This window comes from Mytilus edulis, chromosome 12 (assembly GCF_963676685.1).
Source record: "Mytilus edulis chromosome 12, xbMytEdul2.2, whole genome shotgun sequence".
NCBI lineage: Eukaryota > Metazoa > Mollusca > Bivalvia > Mytilida > Mytilidae > Mytilus > Mytilus edulis.
In genome coordinates this window covers 52,109,354-52,130,273 of record NC_092355.1, presented here as the reverse complement: position 1 = coordinate 52,130,273, position 20,920 = coordinate 52,109,354, and the positions used below count along the sequence as shown (strand labels likewise).

Genomic DNA, 20,920 nt, shown 5'->3' with positions numbered 1-20,920 from the left:
ATATCAAGCATTCATTCCATAAGACGGTAGACATTTCCGAATATGATTGAAAATTTCATTCTTATAAATACAGTTTTATGCTACAAGAGTGAAAATAAATAGTTATAGTTGATTCTTGTTATCTCGAAGTAAGAAGACGACTTTAGTTATATTTAATTATATCTTCTTTCATTTCAATCGTTCAAATCGCACGATAAAATACAAAAGGATTAAACGTTTTTGAGACACCGATTGATACGATATTCCAGTGCTTGCATTTCCTATCATGATTTTCTTGATAGAGGGTTACTGCTCACAATGAAGCTATTAAACTAAGAGTTCCAAATGGTGAAGTTGAAATCATCCCTTCGTAAATTTTACGGACGCCATCACGAGTTGGTTGACCGTTATGGAATAACCGTTTCACAAATGATATCGGATATGTTCCTTACGTCGTAACTACAATCCCCTTCCCTTTCATGAATGTGACCTACCGAATTAGACTATTTAACGGATTTGTAATCACATAAGCAACACGACGGGTGCCACATGTGGAGCAGGATCTGCTTACCCTTCCGGAGAACCTGAGATCACCCCTAGTTTTTTGTTGGGATTCGTGTTGTTTATTCTTTAGTTTTCTATGTTGTGTCGTGTGTGCTGTTGTTTGTTTGTCTTTTTCATTTTTAGCCATGGCGTTGTCAGTTTGTTTTAGATTTATGAATTTGACTGTCCCTTTGGTATCTTTTGTCCCTCTTTAGTTCTATTTAATTATATCTTCTTTCATTTCAATTGTTTAAATCGCACGATAAAATACAAAAGGATTAAACGTTTTTAAGACGCCGATTGTTAATTAATGTATGCCTATGATTATTTGCTTTTCCATAGTCGAGTGTAAACGTTCTGTATATCCACACACGAACCGTGATCAAATAAAAGTAAAGAAACTATAAGAATATTGAGGCAAGCTTCTCGAATATAAAACGACAAAATGAATAAAAAAAACATGCAAACAAAAAGAAGACGAATGTGCATCCACAATTCTTTATTGGTTGTACATCTGTCTTATTATAATAATATGAACATAATAAGTCTATGATTTAATACAAAACTGAGATAGGGGATTAACATAAGCACTTTTAAATATATTTAAATGACAGATGAAATCTTAATTAGTATAAGTGATTTCGAACCCCACTCGTGCAGGTGCACCCGACTATAATTTAATTGACTAGGATTGGTGTTTTTTCCTGGGACTTCCTCCACAAAAAAAAAATTGACCGCCACGAAAAGCACAATAATGTTGAAAGTAGCGGTAAACATCAACCCTTCAATTGACACAGCCACCCTCCTATATTAGTTGTGATGATAGAAAACCTAATATTATTCATACCCGTATGAGACATATGTACAATTCTTTAAATGCAGATCTGAAATGAAACCCTTTCCTGCATTTAGCTTTGACTATCCCGTTATGAATAGTTTTTACATTTGTTAACAACGAATAAGATAATTTTTCTTTATTTTTATATTAGAAAGATTACATGTAGCTTCTTTTGCCAGGTGACGATGAACTTTCCTTTATAAAACAACAACAAAAAGACCTCTTATATCAGAATTACGCAACCATTTAGACAGCTTATTAGAAAGAGGGGCGAAAGATACCAGAGGGACAGTCAAACTCATAGATCGAAATAAACTGACAACGCCATGGCTCAAATAGAAAAAAAACCAGAAAAATAATTGAACTCAACATAGACAACTAAAGACTAAGCAGCACGAACCCTACCAAAACTATGGGTGATCTCAAGGTTCCCCGGAAAGCTAAGCAGATCCTGCTCCACACGTGGCACCCGTCTTGGTGCTCATGTTATACAAACCCTGTAAACAGTTTAATCGGTGAGTCATATTCGGAAAAAGGGAAGGGAATTGTAGTTCCGACATAAGGAGCATATCCGATATCATCTGTGAAACGATTATTCCTTAACAGACAACCAACTCGTGATGGCGTCCGTAAAATTTACGAAGGGATGATTTCAACTTCACCATTTGAAACTCTTGTAACATAGTTACCAAATTTTGAATTATTTAGTGAGAGAACATCATATATATAGCTAAAAGTAAAGTTAAAGGATATTGCAAACTTCTTATCTGTCTTCCTTAGAATTACCTGTATGAGGGTAGCCTCATAATAATAAAGAAACAAATCGGCAAGAAGATGGGCACAGTTGGTTCCCATTGGAATGGTGACAGTCTGTTGAAAAACACGTACACCAAATGTTACAAATAAGCTGTCAATCAAGAAATCAAGCATCTTGATAATGTCAGTTTCAGATAAATTTTTGTTTGAAACAGAGTGATTCTTTACAAAGTAGGATTTATCCCTCCATAAGACAAGGTACTGGTATCTTCGTTGTTCATTCCTCTTTAGAAAGCAAAGCAATTCCCACTTCTTCAATTTTTCAATATTTGTTTAATTTTGTTTGTAGTTTGCATTACATGCATTTACACGATACAATTATAGCCTTTGTAGGAGGTAAACACAAGAATATATTGACACAAAAAACCGACTGAGGATGAAGTCCAAGGTCGATTTACTTCTTTGGGTAGATATATCCTATATCAACCTAACACAAAGGCTGTATCCTGTATAAACCGATAACCTGTATATAACCAAACATGTTCTACAGCACTGTCATACCAAATTGTATACGTTGTAGACCTGATTAACCCGAACATCGGCCAACATGGAACAAAATCTTAACTCCAGAAGAGGTTTCAGTGATATAGATACAATGGATAAGCGTTGATTCTTGAAAAAGAAACCATGAGGCGGAGGGCGAATGGTTTGTTTTTCATGAATCAACGCTTATCCATTGTATCTATAACTTAAACTATTGTGTTTATGTTTTTTAAAAATTAACGCCTATTCTTAATTAGAAGGTATTGTAAGTGAGTTTAAATAACCATGTTATCGTGTCAAACAATTCATTACAATAAATTGAATACCACAATTAAATGGTTAAAACAAAAATAAAAATATATAATAATACAACACGTCTGTCCTTAAAGATCTTCATACTATCAGGCATCTGAATATTGTCTGTTCTTGACAAAATAAAATATATTCGAACTTATTTCTATTAAAATTGAAAATTGAAAATAGTTATCTTCTATCATATGTATATCAGACTTTCAAGGGGTAGACAGCACTTTTGATAGTAATGTTTCAAAGGGAATACCACCCGACAAAGAACATTCTAATTCTAGGAACATCACGATTTTCTAGCAAAGGAATTTACGAATTAACAGTTGTAAAATTGTGTAGTAAAACAGATGAAATCATATTATACAAATTTATAAAACAAAAGTGGAAAAATCATGAGAAAGTAATCAGTTTTGTTTCAAACATGTGGAATAGCCAACAATAATCCAAAAATAAACGACCAAACTCGCTTTTATTACACAAATTATCCACAATAACATACAAAACAAGAACAAAAACATGAAAAGTAGAGAATAGGAACAACAAAGATAATTCAGGGATTTGAACCTAAAAATACAAGTCCGTACCTTAAACTCATTTATCTTAACCATGAAACCTCGTGGCTACCAATTCATACTATTCGTTTGCCTATAATGTATATATAAAGGTAGAAGCCCTGTGTGTCTGTTGTACCGATGTATTTCATACATTCATTTATATATATATAAAATAGACATTTAAATCGTAACCGATTGGTAGCCCAGAGGTTTCGTCGATATGTTGATGGATGTCAGTAACACGTAGCAGAATTAATGGACGGGTTCGAATCCCGCTGAAAGCATATAGAAATCACAATAAATGAAAGGTAAGTTTTTAAAACAATTCCATTAGTGAACAGAAATCAGTTAATTAGTCAATTCAAACTTAATGAAATTAGGCACACAAAGGAAACAAAAGAATCTAATATATTGAGCCCATTTCAGCGCAGATTTAGGAAGCGTTGATTCTAGAAAAAGAATCCACGGTAAATGAATAGGCTGACGTCACCACAATGGTTTAACTGTTGTTCAATTATCATTCATGTTTTTTTGTGTCCACCTTATATATTTGAAGATTTTTTCTTCTTCAAATTATCTTTCATAAATATGTTTATATTTTGATGTAACTGTCACACAAGTGAGAGGTTTAGCGCTTTAAGACTAGGTTTAATCCACCATTTTCTAAGTCAGGAATATGGCAGTGGCTGTTCATTCGTTTGATGTGTTTTATCATTTGGTTTTTTCATTTGATTAGGAACTTTCCGTTTGAATTTTCCTCGGACTTTAGTATTTTTGTGATTTTACTTTTAAATTTTTACAATATCATGACATTCATTTGATGACGTCACAAAGTATCTCGGTTTTTAAATATTCCAAAAATGACTGAGCAATAGCACTTTTGCTATGCGCCATTTTCTATCTTCCTTCGAAAATACCGTCTAACATGTGACAATCCCTGAAAGAATCAAATTGGTTAACATATACAAATTATTAATATTATGCTTTTCGTCACTATCTAGAAAGAGTAATAACATATATAACGAACTCCGAGGAAAATTTAAATGAAAAATCACTCATCACAATCAAAATCAAAAACTCAAATATTAAACGAATGGATAAAAACTGTCATATTTCTGAGTAGGTACAGATATTTTGTATGTGGATGTAGAAATGGTAGATGAAACCTGTTATATAGCTAGCTACACCTCTTACTTGCATGACAGTTACATTCAATTCCAGCATGTTCACAAACGATGCTCTTTAATTGTCTAACAATTGGCCACTTTGTCTTAAAGGTTATTGTCTGGTAAGACATTTAAAGCATATGATAAGATAAGACAAGATAAATTTTATTACCATATGTGTACTAATAATATACCTCTTGTAGATCAAGGGATTTGAAAGTTCGAAGTCCTCTTTTGATAATGGATTTAGATTCTCAATATTAAGTCTAGCACGGTGTAAAATAGATTGGGTTGTAATGTAATTTTCGACTTGATGTCTACTTTAATAGTTCCAATCTTATTCTTATTTTTGATGAGGTTTTCTTAAAATTTTAGATTGATTTGTTCAAAAGGTTTTTTATTAATAAAGGTGAGCGGGTCAATGTCACAATTCTTTGGTCGGCTCTATGCTTGGCTATAAGGAACACAAGGAATTAACCCATAAAGAATATATCAGATTTTATATACTATCAATTTATTACAGTTATTTTAAAAATAAACAGAGTAGCCAACATCCTTCACATAAACATTATGTTCATCTAAACTAATCTGAGTTTGCACTTTATCAGACAAAGGTATCGCAAGTCATGTCAGGGACTCTAAAAGTATTGTAAATAAGTGTTTACGAAAGCAATATAAAAGTTTCAACTTCACTTGTTTTGTTAATGAAGTTAAATAACCGTTAGACATAACTACGAAACGGACATACGCATGTGCCTTTAATGTTTCAATTTTATGAGACGCGTTGAAATAAATGCGATTGTGTGTGTCAAAGATGACCTATTTTTGAGTAAAGCAATTTTGTAATATTTTTATTTTACTGGAGAATAAAATAATAATAAACAGATATCAATTTTATGAGACGCGTTGAAATAAATGCGATTGTGTGTGTCAAAGATGACCTATTTTTGAGTAAAGCAATTTTGTAATATTTTAGATAAGCGCGGAAAATTAAATTTTACTGGAGAATAAAATAATAATAAACAGATGTGTTTAGCACAGTGGCCTAACAGATATAAAGAAATGACAAAAATAAAAACTAAAAAGTAATAAACTAAAAACTAAAAAGTAATAAAAACATAATAAACTGATACAACATTTAAATATGTTATATTGCATTCAGCGTGTATATAAGGCACATTCTGTATTTATAGATAATTGACAAACATCAATGAAGTTTATGTCGATTACCTTTATAAACTTACTAACAGAAATTTCAAATAGTTCTTTTATAATATGTTTTGCAAAATATGAAAATAATGTCTTTAATGTTTACATACACTACTTAAATAAAAACCATATCTACAAAATGAAAAGAATTCAATTAAAATTCAAGTAGAATACTGACAGAAGTGAAATAAACGTTATTATTACTTTTTTTTTAATATTTGTGTATATATGCTTTATAAAAGGTTATCGCTCTTGATGCGAATTCCCAGAAATGTTTACTAAATGACCTTTGGTATTACAGAAGACCAAACAAATCTGACTATAATATCAGAGTACAAAAAATGAACCGAAACACATGTGGCCATTGATTTGTATTAGGAATTATGCTTTTTCATATCTTTTTAACTTAATATAACATATTTTAAAAGTATGCCTCTTTGTACTATAGGTAAAATTATTAATAGTAAACATTTATGTGTAAACGTTGCACATTTCCTCTATTGATTTTACTTCAGTGATGCGCAAGAAAAAAAAAATCCAAAACCCAATACCAACGTTGAAAAGAAGTAAATAAAGTGACAAACCCAAAGTGAGGCCAATTGCGTTAATCATATTTCATTGCTTCGAAAATACAATCATGATTTCATTGACTGTGATGGATAGTCGTTGGCATGAATGCCCTCGAAGTGTTCCACTTATCATTATAAAATTCAACACTCGCCTAGATGATGACATTAATTATTTGCGTTTGGTCACCATACTTTGTCACGCCATTAGCAAAAAAGCAGGTTCGGATATTAGAGTAGGATTCATTCCCATCTATTTGTTATGCCCCTTCAATATCTTCTCGCTTTTAGATATGCAAACCAAAATCTATTCAAAAGAATAAAATTGTAAACACTATAATTGTATATATTTATGAATATAAATGAATCTGTAGCATTCAGAACAAAGACAACAATCGCAACATTCGAAACTCGAAAAAATGAGAATGATTTAAAAAAGAAAGACATATCTGTACCACAGAGCACCAGAGTTAGTAATCATTGTTTTCCATTGTTCGATTGAGTTGTTCGGTAATTTATGTTTTGATACAGTAATCTTTATTTCCTTTCTTCCATCGTTGATTATAAAGAAGTTTCTTATTTGACAAACAGTTTGCTGCCTCGATATCACACGTACAGAATTTTTGTTTGCAATGCTCACTGTCAGCTGAATAATAATGATATAGATGCATATTAATTCAGGTGTCTAAGATAAAAAAAGAGTAACAGTCAAGTGAGATGATATCTAAAGGGATCAACTTTTTACAGATTAAATTGAGATTTGCCATGACGTGTAAATTTTTGTGCGTTGTACTAATATTAATATATGTCTTTTGCTTTTCATTTCGACATATGACGTGACTTTGTACATATATATCCCGTCATTGTGTTATGGTACATTTTTGAATTTTTGTCTTTCATTTTTGTTAAATTAAATGTGCTTTGTCTATGTGATTTTTGTGTTTCGTTACATTTGAAAATGCATGTACCAAGTCAGGAATATGACAGTTGTTGTCCATTCGTTTGATGTGTTTTATCATTTGATTTTGCCTTTTGATAAGGGACTTTCCGTTTTGAATTGTTCTGGTTGTTTTGTTTACACAACTTTGTCAATAAAATGGAATGTGATGCGACTATAATCAAGTGAGGGTGTTTACTACATAAGGTTCTATTTTTGTCTCAGTATAGGACCCGTTTTTTGTTATGTTTTAAAACCACTAATTTATGAAAAGCATCGTAAACATGGATCTTAACATTATTGTCCGGATAAACTGTGGAGACTTGATACGGAATGTAAAATAATTTGTAAACCAACTTATTTTTCATGATACTTAATTTTGCGTTAAAAATTTCTAGTCCACTTCGCGGCTTTGTTGCCTAATATGCATTAAGATTATATAACAAGATGTAAATATTTGTACTTACTACATTTAAATATTAAGCCAAAGCACTGCTCATAGGAGTAGTATCTAGATGATAATGGACAACCTTTTGATAATATCTCTTTAAGGCACATCTGGTGCTCTAAACAGCATCTACAGATAAAAAGCTGCATTTTAAGGAATCACTTCAATGTTAAAGTCTGATAAAGTTTTGATTTTGCCATTTGATACCTTTGATAACTATTTCGTCGTTATTTGCTTAAATTATCCTGCTATTGCACCATAACGTTATTGGTTATAATTTGTTAAGGGTTTTCTGAGCCCAGAATAAAACGTCGATGAAATTCACGATGGGAAGATGTAGTTCCAATAGTATCGAATATAAAAAGATAAAATAAGTACCTGTCTAATTCGTCAACAGGATAGCTAGTTCCGTTTTGTGCACACCAACATCCATACTTGTTTAAATCATCGGCAAAATAAACATTATCCGACTTAGTTTTGAGTATAAAGTGAATTCGATAAATACTTTTGAGATCATCTACAAAATGAATAGATTATATAATCGTTCAACATAAGCTTACTGTAGAATAAGTGGCAAAATGCATACATAGTTTTTTGTTGTATTCTACATAACACATTGAACAGACTGATTTCCGTTTATATTGAAATTAGTACTTTGAAAAGGCATATATGTTTTATTTAGTATGCAATCCACCATTTTCTACATTTAAAAATGTCTTTACAAAGTCAGGAATATGACAGTTGTTGTCCATTTGTTTGATGTGTTTTATCATTTGATTTTGCCATTTTATTAAGGACTTTCCGTTTTGAATTGTCCTCGGAATTCACTATTTTTGTAATTTTACTTTTCACTACAGTGTAAAATGACGTGAAAGTTAATCATTTAAGGTTACTGTACGAGGTTCAACGATAAACTTCATTCACTCCGCATAATCAGCTATTACAGTACCCGACATTACAAAATGCGGAATAATTGAAAACATCTTGCTCATTGTATAATACGTTTCAAGACTTATCTGATGTTTTTTTTTACTTAAGTAAAATGTAATAACATGTTTGTTTAAATGTACGTAAATTAGAGTAAATATTTCTCTCTTTACTGAATTGCACAAAATGGTATTACCTGGTAAACGCAAATCTTGATTTGTATCCATTGCATTTTCCCCATCAGACGTCCATAACAATGTATTTGGATTTCCTATGGCTGCTACGCATACAACTAAAGGCAGAAAAAAATGTTTTGTAGTTAAATGAAGCACATTTATAGTCGTCTTTAAAGATGATTGATAATCTATTACACATAGAAAGCTATTTTATATCTCAACATTCCAAAATGTAGGACGATACGAACAAGAAAACCAACATCCTGATTAAAGTGTAAAACAACAAACAAAATACATCCCCTTGATTTAAGGTAAGCACATTCAGAATGTGGCACACGTTTGTTTATTTAACCCATGCAATCACCGCATACCTGTGGATACCTTAGCTAAACTTCCATAATATAGAACACGTTTTGACTCTACTTTTGTAGTTTTAAGTTGGTGTGGGTCCATCCAGAAGTTTGGTTACCTTTGCTCGTTTTTTTTTCTAAAGTGCTTTGTAATTTTACTTCATACTTGTGTTGTGTCAAAATGGGTTTATCTGCTCCTAAATTAGATTAAACCCCCATTTCACGAACTCCGTTAAACGAACAAAACGTTTCAATGAAGATAATGAATTCAATACATATCGCTCATGAAGACAAAGATATGTGCATTCTTCTAGTAATCTGCAATATTATGACATCCATCATCATTGAATAAATTAATAACTTGGATAAAAAATAGCACACATAATACATAATACTGTTATATCCTGGACAAATGCTGGAACAGGACAGAAAGCCCATCCATCCAACTTACCTGCCAAAATCCATAAGACCATCAGAAGTACCAGATCTATACCCATTTTCTGGTCTGTCTTTTAAATGTTGGATAAATATTTCAAATCATCTAAAATGCAATATAATTAAGTTTAATATATAAATTATCATGATAGTTTAGTACATGATATTGCCCCGATTTTTGGTTTTATCAATAAGAGTATCTTGCACTATGAAACCTCCTTTGCGAAATGAATAAGAATATGATTGGTAACAAAGCAACCTTGTGATTACCATGTTTTTTTACATATGGGGTTGGTAGACATTGATGGAAACTAGGATTACACTTAGACTTACAATTACATATAACGAAAAATAAGGGGTCTTCCCAAAATGAAAATATAAATCCAATTATGATACATAGTTAAATAAAATAATCACGTAAATAAGTCTTCCGACTTCACACAAAGGCAGAAAATCTTTGTTCACAGATGTGAATCGTCAAACAGTCCTCTTAAATTCGTGTTTTCTTTTCATTTTCCGATGGCATGGTCAACCTTTACTCTGATTAGGGGCTTTCCGTTTTTGAATTTTCCTCGGAGTTCAGTATTTTTGTGATATTATTTTTTCTAATAGTGTATAATATGTCTACTAGTATTTGATTTTCTACATTCCCTGGTCTGCATATTTCTGTGGTTTGTCTCATGTTAGGTCTCAGTAATGGATTTTTGTTCAGATATCTTTTGTTGCCAAGAATTAAAGCTCATGCAGGAAAGGAAATTGTTGACATACTTCTGATCAACACATATTGCTGTCTGTATGCAAAGAAATCCGTACTTAACATAATGTTTGCTGTCTTCGATTAATTTAACAACGCAATTGTGAATAAAGTGACGATGTCTGTGTCCAGCAAAAGACTGTTCTAGGGGTCCGTTATCGGTCAACTACTTTCTGTCGATAAACTTACATCAAACGAAAGTTTTGGCCATCCCTTGTCAATTCTGCATGCCCATCATAAAAAAAGGCCAATAAATAAGACAGTTATCTGTGTTTTTTAAATTAGGTATACGTCTATGTGTTTATTCTTTGATAATCTTTGATAATCGAAACATTTACAGCATATATGTCAGAATTCATATGATAATACGGATACGATTGTAACCATAATACAAAAGAAGAATTGTGTTTCCCTTGGAGAGCTAATTATCCCGACAGGTTCTCTGTCTGAAGAGACAATTTACTACACTTTGTGGTAACGTTGCCGCAGTTTCATCTTTCAAAGGATTGTCGTTTGCTTAGAAACCTAGTGACAACATCTCACCTATTCCAAAAGTGTAACCATTGCTTATAAATTCCTTGTAAGTAAAATATAGTTTTTGGATTGTTAATCTAGGCCTGCCAGGTTAAGAATCAGAAGACGAAGGATAAGTGTGTTATTACATCATGGACTTCTCAGAGGCGAATTCAGGAAGCAGGTCCCATCCCTCAGGAGGGAGACCTGTTGTTGATTATTTAGGGAACTAACGGTGTTGGTTCCCTCTTAGGTAGTCAGTGCCTCCCCCCTTTTTATGAAATTTATGTATCCGCCACTGCATTTCGTGGCGTACCACTTACTTTAAAAACACGGGTTGTATACAGTAATATGGAGGAGTTCATTTTTATACGATAACATTTTTTGTTTCCGCAACTCCTCCCTATCCGACTAAAATAGTGTTCAATTTTGCTTAAATTTAAAAATATAAAAATCTTGCCAAATAATGTAAACGGCTATCAATTATACTTTTTTCCCAGTGAAATAAAAACCGATAATTTCACATGTGAAATAAACGTGGTTATTTCACTCCTCTGACGTTATGCAACAATAGGCATTTTCATGACGTCGGATAAAAACAAAGTGTGAAGGCTTAGATTTTGGGGCCCTTTATAGCTTGTTGTTCGGTGTGAGCCACGGCTCCGTGTTGAAGAATTCAAATATCGAAAAATATTCAACTCCTGACCGAACAACATTTATAGTTATCTCATGCGCTATAAGCAGTATGAATTAATGTGTTGTTTGGTCACTCGTGGATTAATAATAAATTTATTATTATTATTATTATTATTATTATTATTATTATTATTATTATTATTATTATTATTATTTGTATTATTATTATTATTATTATTATTATCATCATCATCATCATCATCATCATCATTATTATTATTATTATTATTATTATTATTATTATTATTATTATTATTATTATTATTATTATTATTATTATTATTATTATTATTATTATTATTATTATTATTATTATTATTTTATTGTTTATTATTATTTAAATTATCTATAAAGCGCATTATCTATTTAAAATTACCCTAAGCGCTTAACATAAAACAATCAATGTAGTTTAAAGGGGTGTTAAATATTAAAACAATAAATGCAATAAGAATGAAATAAAATTTTGAATACATAATAAAAAAAAGGAACAAAGATAAAAAAATAAATAGAGAATTATACAAAAGCTTTCAATATTTGATATAAATTTTCTGTTTTCTCATTGTCTAGGAACATAAAAATTATATCAATAGCGGCAAATTAAACAGATGAAAGATTGGGAACAGACGACATGTACTGAAATAGAGATATTCCGAGTCATGCTGATTCCCGTTTTTTCTTTTCTTTTTCCCAGTCCTATTGTCTGTGTATGTTTTTTCTTTTTCTTGTTATCGGTGCTTTTTTTTTTAGTAAATTTTAGTGAATTATTTAATATATTTTCTAAATAATAAAATAATCATCTTTTGAATAATTTTAATAAATCTTTTGACATGCATTTAATTAAAAAGTTGGTTCACAGACAACCTGATTGATACTTTTATGTGAAAACATATGTATACTTTATTTTTGAAGAATTGAAAAACAATCGTCGTTTTAAAGAAATCATTTCACTTGCAGTAAATCTAAAATTGGGCACACCGACATCCGTGTACTTTTTGTACCTAAGAGACAACCAGATTATCTTCTGAATTTATAAATAGAATAAATTTTGTGAATGCATCATAAGTTTCTTCGTTTGAAAATGATAAATCAAGGTAACGTATGATGCATTCATGATTTCCATGCATGGTAAATTGAAGGGAACATTAAAAGTCTTATTTCAAAAATTTGTTTATATATTCTGAAAGAAATCAGGTACATTTAGAAACCGTGAGTTTAAAAAAGACGCCACCGTGTTGAGGATGAAGTTTCTATAACAGCAAAATTTGACAAGAAGTACCGAAGTACTGGCTACCGGGCTTGTGATACCCATAAATTAAAATAACCAAATCGAAACAAACTTAACTTACCTATGTGGAAATGATTTTAAAAATACTTAGATTAATCTACGACTAATAAATACTTTTATTACCATGTAGAGAACAATAAATCTATTCTCTGTTTGTTTCATATGCATTAACAATACTATAATAAAAATTTCAATATTTACAACATCCTCATTACGATAGATACACTTTGTACTTTTATAATCTGGCGAATACACAGGTACAGGTGTATATGCTAATATATAAATATATATAGAAATTGACACACTACTATACAACCTTATTTAAAATCTTTTGATAGATCAACAAAATAAATAATGCTTGCATACTTTCCTTAAACCATTAAAAAGGTGCAATAAAACTTTTTCATATTTGTATCCCCCTCCCAAAAAACACCACAACCTAAAAAAAACCAAAACAATCCTCCAAAATATGATTGTCTTTTGGTAAACAACCAATGAAATAATGAAATATGTATTATGTATGCAGACTGCGTCAGTGTCCTTATTTGAGAGGAAATTGCAGTTACTATTTTCAAGATTATTGATATGAATATTTCTAAATATCCCTATCACATAGAGTTGTCTATGGTATAGAATATGGTCATCATTAACACAAATAACCAAAAGGGATTAAAATCTAAATCAAATTGATTTGAGACTGCAACACCAGAAAAGTGGATATTTGCCTATCGATGAGATGTTTCTGTGTGTGTTACATTTTAACGTTGTGTTTCCGTTGTGTCGTTTGTTTTCTTTTATATTTAGGTGTGAAATCACATTACTATAAGACGTGTCACGGTACTTTTCTATCCCAAATTCGTGTAATTGGTTTTGATGTTATATTGTTATTCTCATCGGATTTTGTCTAATGCTAAGTCCGTTTCTGTGTGTGTTACATTTTAATGTTGAGTTGTTGCACCTAAGAGACAGCCAGACTACCTTCTAAATTTATAAATAGAATAATATTTTGAATGCATTATCTGTTTCTTCGTTTGAAAAGGACAAATAAAGGTAACTTATGATGCATTCAAAATTTACATTCATTGTAAATGGTAGGGAACATTAAAAGTCTTATTTGAAAAATTCGTTTATATATTCTGAAAGTAATCAGGTGCATTTAGAACCCGTGAGTTGAAAAAAGACTCAACCATTCTCCTCTTATATTTAATAAGTTACCCTTGGTTTTGGTTTGTGACCGAATTTGTTTTTTTCAATCGATTTATGAGTTTTGAACATCGGTATACTACTGTTGCCTTTATCTATTACGCAACATATTTGTTAATTAAATAGCGCTAAGAGCCCACCATTTATATAAAAAAAAATTGCAAATAATAATTCAAGGGATTTTCTATATCTGAACCTGGTGCATAAAGGTAACAGTATGTTTGATTAGTGATGTGATGTCATTATTAACTATTTCAAATCAAAGCAAGGTTAAGTATTAATTTTTGCAAAAATTGACAATATATTTCAAAACTATCGTGTTATAAAACTACTTATTATTGTATTATATTAGTAGCCTTTCAATTGAACCAAATAAGATTTGTGCGCACAAAGTGTGTTTGTTTCTTGATTATATTGAGCAGGACAAGTACCACACATATGAACAAAAAGTAAACTCTGAGGAAAATTCAGAACGGAAAATCCCTTATCAAATGTCAAAATCAAATGATAAAACACATCAAACAAATGGACAACAATTGTCATATTCCTGACTTGGTACAGATACTACAAATTCCAGCATTTGCAACATATAAAAACAGTTGTTGTCAAGTATTTTTGTGATTTAACTTTTTTATCACGTCAGCAGCTTTATAACTTACAGAAATCGATAAGCAAAAGCCAGAAACTTTTAATATCAACTGTAACTAATGAAAAAAAATAAAAAGATTATATACATAGGAATCTGATTTTTATATGACAGTTTATAATTGAGGACATAAATGAAGGCTTTTTATTATTTTTGTGCTCACTAGGTACGCACAAGATAGAGATAAAGCAATACAAACCCCTAACCTCAACATAAAAAACACAAAAATAATAAAAATAACGAAAAAAAAATAACAACCATGTGTGAGCATGGATGAACTTGTAGTGCTACTAATGAGAGGCAAATATCCAATATTTATAATTATCAAACAGTGATGCCATACAAGGTACAACCTATAGCAGTATTGTTTATTTACCTATGTCGTAGAGTTTGTAGGAGATAGCAAGAATAAGGTATTACAATATTAGAGTTTTAACAGTTGAAAATGCAATCTTTCATGTTATACAGAGTATCTAAACAAATACAGCTCTATCTTGGTATAAAATCTTTAAAATATATGACGAAAGTGACAAAAGAAAACCCAATTAACAAACCATAAGCAGAAACATGATTTACCTTAGGGTACATTTATGTATGTATGACGAGGATTGTTAACTGTTGGACACAAGTACGGAAGAAGAACAGACTATAGAGATCTAGATTCGTTGCTTTTTAAATGAAAACTTATTTAAAGTTTGCTTATAAATTCTGTTTGGTTCCCATATTATTTATTTATTTATTTATCCCTTACTATTTTCTGTTGAATCTGCTGTTTTCTTTCTATAACAGTATAATAAATTGACCGAAAAAATAATACTTTTTTAAATTAATATTGATGTCAATTTTAAATCATTTAAAAACAAATTATGACTGACCTGTCTATGTCCGAATCCTATTGTGTGATTATAATTTTCAACGAGCGATTAAATATTTCCGTTTTGAACCATAGGCGGGAAATTACACTCAATGTCAAGCAGTAATTCAATGTAGATAAACGGACACTATATCCTTTAACTAATTCATTGTTATTTATTACAAATATTTCAGTTTATATTTGAACAAATTACTATTTTCAATGATCAGTATAAAACTCTTTTCATTAAGGGTGTACTTAGGTGAGGTTTTTGAATTTCTGTCAAATGTTCGGACTCCTTGGTGTTTTTCCATACAATACAATGTAAAATATTTTGCCCCATGACACCCATTTATTTTTTCATATACTCATCATAGATACCAGGACTAAATTTAGTATATACGCCAGACGCGCGTTTCGTATCCAAAAGACACATGAAAGGTCATTCACCTAAATTTTAGATGATTCTTAATTTTCTTTCTTTTGTTTTGAGACCCAATAATACCAATACAAATATAAGATGAAAGTCCGAGTCAGTCTTTTCCCGCACTATTTTAATTCTCAAATATCTCGAAAAGGAGGTCCATGATCTATCAATATTTTTAGCTTATGTTTATCCTTAATTGATGCTCTACCAGCTTATAGTATCAATTTTAACTTCTTAATTTATTAATTTTCACCTTACCTCAACTTAGAAGTTCCTTAAACTGCATATATTAAGTATATAAATAAACTCATTATAGATATCAGGATTGAAATATTAGATTTGCGCCAGACGCGCGTTTCGTCTACACAAGACTCATCAGTGACCCTCGAATAAAAAAAATGTTAAAAAGGCCAAATAAAACAAAGAGTTGATTATGAACACATCTATATCAACTCAAAGGCTATATTTGTATACTATAGTGTAGTTCGTATTATAGCTACATGTTTATACAGATTAACAGAATATAGAAATTACAAATATAAAAAAGGATGTAGAGAACCAATGTGTTCTTTAGAAAACAAGATGCTATTTGGGAAAATCAGATTTTTTTTTCTGCAATTGAGAATATTAATTTGTTTTAAAAAAAGGACGAATTTAACACAAAATTCACGTTTGTATACTTCTCATCCACTTTATACATATAACTTTAAATATTTGAATTTATTCGAAAAAATAGTAACCAATATGCATCGGTTTTGAAAACTAGTTGGTGATACTGTAAAATTTCCTCAAAGAAAAATGACGACAGTATTTCACTATGCATTCCAAACAAACAAGAAAGATCGGTATAAAGTCAGAAAAGGCATAGTTTATATTGGAAAGGCAAATTATGATTCTGCAACTCACATTTAGTATATGATATGAAATTAGGAAAAGGGGTATGATTGTTATCATAGGAATTTAATTTTAGTGGATATTGAGCATAACTCTTCATCAAAATAAAATAAAGAAATAAATATTTAGTTATGTTTAATTTATCAAAAACAAATTTAAAAAATACATGATTCTTTTTCTTACCGAAAATGAATGTATTCAAACATTTTTCTACCATGATATTCAATGCATCAGTGACTGAGCAGGAATTTTGATGCAAGGAATTGGTTGGGGGATGGGGTTGTTATATCAAAGAACATTTCTCGTTGTGAAATATTCAATATCAACTTCACAAATAATACATGATGGTCTTAAGAATAGATTTTCGGCACTGACGTTGTTTATCATCTCAAATACGTGTTTAAAAAGTGGTCCAAAATCTTTCGTCAGATGAAACTGAAATTTGAGGCCAAAATGAGTCCTTACCGGACCTACTCCTTTATAGTACTGCAGGGTTTATGAATTTTTATTAAAGCATTCTCTCTGTCAATGGCAATCGTACTGTATATCGCAATGCATTCAATCAACGACGGAGGTATAACAAGTTGTATTTTGATGACTCTGATTAATAAAGATGCATAGTTATTAGTTTTAACTTTTTTCTCTATAGTAAACTAGTACTGCACGATAGATATTAATTATTCTTACATTTGTACTCAATAGTAAACTAGTTATGTAAGAAAGATAGCTAATTATCATAACCTTTTTCTCTTCTATATCAGAAAGATGGCTAATTATTATAACATGATTATCGCCATAGTAAACTAGTAATGCAATATAGATAGCTAATTATTCATACCCTTTTACTCCATAGTAAAGTAGTAATGTAAGATAGATAGCTAATTATCTCATTTTTTCTCTCTTTTATATAAGATTGATGGCTTATTATTCTTAGATGTTTTTGTGCCAATAGTAAACTAATAATGCAAGGTAGATAGCTAATTATTCTTACCTTTCTTACTCTTTAGTAAACTAGTAATGCACTTTTTGTCGCTTTCCAAATCATTTTGTTTATCAACCGTTCATGTTAAACACCAGTAATGTACATGAATGATTAAGAAAACTTAATGAAATCGTGCAGCAAATTGTATTTTTGTATTTTAATTTTTTAAAGCTCACGATCATATTTACCTCCATTCTAAAAATAAACCTTGCAATATTATATTCCTTTCAAGATAATTATGACCACTTAAAGGGTCAATACTATTTATATTCACACAGTAAGGTTCAATATAAAGGATAGCATTAGTCGTGATTTAAACGTATACTACTTCATGTATTTCAAATTGATATTGAATGTAATCATGATAATATCAAGGTTAAAAGATCAGTAATTTTGATGAATGAACCAATAATTAAAGGTCATTGTTCAAATTGTTTTTTGTTTGTATTGTTTCTAAACTCACGAATTTAGTCACATGTCATTCTAAATATTAACCCTGCAATATCAGATTTCTTTAAAGAAAAAGAACATGACGGCTTTGATATTTAAAGTAAGTGTCTGCGTCTTTTCTGTTTGCATTAAACAGTTTACTTACTATATTGGATATCTTATGTGAATCATTAATCGTGATTTAAACATATATTCGGTCATGTATTTGTTAACACTATTAGTTATATAAATAGTGTTCCAGTGACCTAATACGACATATTTGTGGTCAGTAAATTCCTTATGGGGATTCGAGGGATCATAATGTGGAATGAATGTATCTTATGCACTATCTTAAAATGAAGTATTTAGACCACTGGTCTATCAAAATGATCAAGTTTTTAATAATAAAAACATACTTCAATTGGACAATACAAAAAGGCCAACACTAACAACTTGTTAACTTTTTAAATGTTTAATCATCAATTATCAATTTTGTCGGCTGTAAAAATAAATCAGATTTGTTTTTACAAAGGGTCGCAACACCACTACTAACTGTGTATTGACATCAACCGCGACTACGAAATCCATAAACAGTCTCCTAGCGATTGATTTTCATCAATCATATTCCTAGACATATATAATATGTCAGAAAGTCATAAAGGGATAATATGTCGACTACGAAATACCTACACTGTAAAATAATAGTACGTTTATCCGTAGATTCTAATATATGTCAATAAAATAGGAAACAAAGACAAGGAAAATCTTTTATATTTGTATTTGGTTCTGCTCAACATATTTATGAGAATATAATGTCATCAAGGGATATACGACCGACTGCGAAATAAGTTCAAGGTAAACTTATATATAACTGTACCACGTCAGGAGTATGCCAGTTATTATGCATTCGCTTGGTGTATATGAACTTTCGGTTTGATTACAGAATGTTGGTTTTGAAATTTCCTCGGAGTTCGGTTTTTTTTTGTATTATACTTTTTATACTTTTTATAGATTTTGTGGTATTTTGAATATTTCCTCTGAAGGTCCCTATCCGAATCTCAACAAATTAAACATATTTGTCAATGTACAGAAAAAGACAGAAACATCTTCTTGATTTGTTTTCACGATATAAGTTATTTCAGGTGATTCGGACAGATAAACAGATACTGCTCCACTAGTGGTACCCGTCATTTTGCTTATGTAATTGCAAACCTGATGATAAGTCGAACTTCGCAAACGTGTGCGAGAATTGGTGTGGGTTGTTGGTAAAATTTTAGAATCGAGAATTTCAACTTAACCAGTTGGAATTGGTGGTTTGATAGCTTCCTTATAAGCAGAAACCCCTATCTAGAAAATCGTTATAGGAAATGTATGGAGAGCTGTGATGTAGTGGATATCGCATCGGACTACTAATACAAAGGTTGCTAGTTTGAGACCCGCTCCGGGAAGAAAATTTCAGTAACTTAATTTTCGGCTCTTTCTTGATGTCATTTGCAAGTATTTGAAACGATGATAGTCCATCGGAAGGGAACGATAAATGACTGACCCGTGTTATGAAAGAGCCATATTTCTTGCATGCAAAAGACACTCATGCAGATTTCCAAAAAGGTCATACTGATGCCGCTATACAAGGCAGTACTCGCATCTGCAAAGTGGAAAGGGATTAATATAAGTTGCAATAGCTTGTTTCTCTATCCACTATAAATACATATTTTAAAACTAAATGTAAATATCGTATGAACTTGGACATATGTTATCTGTATGAAGGCGCTACTGACAGGTTGCGTCGTAGAAATTGAAAAGACACAACTGTAAAACTGAACTATTTCATTTGTCTTAAACAGTTATTCTCAATTCATCTTTTAAATCAATAGCATGTCAGTAATGATATAAGAATTGACTGTATCTGCTGTATTCTTTGTCTTAATTTCAAATACGAATAAAATAATATTTTTTCCCGTAAAAACATAGAGTAGATTAATAATTAATAATATAAATTTACGACTGACCTGTGTCTGTTCGAATCCTATTGTTTGACAAATAAATTTCAATACGGAAGCAATACATCCGTTATTTACAATTGGTGGAAGGTGACGTTCAATTTCGGATATAAATTCAATGGAGATAAAATTATATTACTTTCTATAACATATTCAATTGTTTTTGTAACAAATATTTTAAGTATTGACGAGAAATTAATTTTGATAAAGAATTATTTTTGATAATCAACAATATAACTTGATTTAATTACAGTATGCAATTGAAAATAGAAATGCTGAATGTGTCAAAGAGACAACAACCCGACCATAGAACAGACAACAGCAGAAGGTCACTAACAGGTCTTCAATGCAGCGAGAAATTCCCGCACCTGGAGGCGTCCTTCAACTGGCCCCTAAACAAATATATATACTAGTTCAGTGATAATGAACGCCATACTAAACTCCAAATTGTACACAAGGCTCCTGACGGGCGCAAAAATGTCTTATGGTTAAACATGTTTATGAG

General features: G+C 30.8%; 1 protein-coding gene across 3 annotated transcripts; it reads right to left on the bottom strand.

Annotated features, from left to right (window-relative positions):
* Window positions 1-4,330: 4,330 nt before the first annotated feature.
* Window positions 4,331-20,449, bottom strand: LOC139498766 (acidic phospholipase A2 PA-1G-like). Of its 3 annotated transcripts, none has more exons than XM_071287305.1 (6): window positions 17,996-18,120; window positions 9,750-9,839; window positions 8,969-9,064; window positions 8,224-8,362; window positions 7,865-7,974; window positions 4,331-4,456 (listed from the first exon to the last, which is right to left on the bottom strand). In XM_071287305.1, the coding sequence occupies exons 2-6, from the start codon at window positions 9,793-9,795 to the stop codon at window positions 4,440-4,442; spliced, it is 408 nt and encodes a 135-aa protein (XP_071143406.1). In that variant the 5' UTR covers window positions 9,796-9,839; window positions 17,996-18,120; the 3' UTR covers window positions 4,331-4,439. The 3 variants fall into 3 exon arrangements, with proteins under 3 accessions (XP_071143406.1, XP_071143405.1, XP_071143404.1); XM_071287304.1 differs by lacking the exons at window positions 4,331-4,456; window positions 17,996-18,120 and adding exons at window positions 6,793-7,106; window positions 20,425-20,449; XM_071287303.1 differs by lacking the exon at window positions 4,331-4,456 and adding an exon at window positions 6,793-7,106.
* Window positions 20,450-20,920: the final 471 nt, after the last annotated feature.

Excerpts from the sequence above, each read along its gene's own strand:
- LOC139498766 (XM_071287304.1), bottom strand. The coding sequence starts at position 9,795 with ATGGGTATAGATCTGGTACTTCTGATGGTCTTATGGATTTTGGCAG. Across the intron at positions 9,065-9,749 it reads GGTCTTATGGATTTTGGCAG|TTGTATGCGTAGCAGCCATA; the intron begins GTAAGTTGGATG and ends TTCTGCCTTTAG. Across the intron at positions 7,975-8,223 it reads CCTGTTGACGAATTAGACAG|ATGCTGTTTAGAGCACCAGA; the intron begins GTACTTATTTTA and ends TTTTATCTGTAG.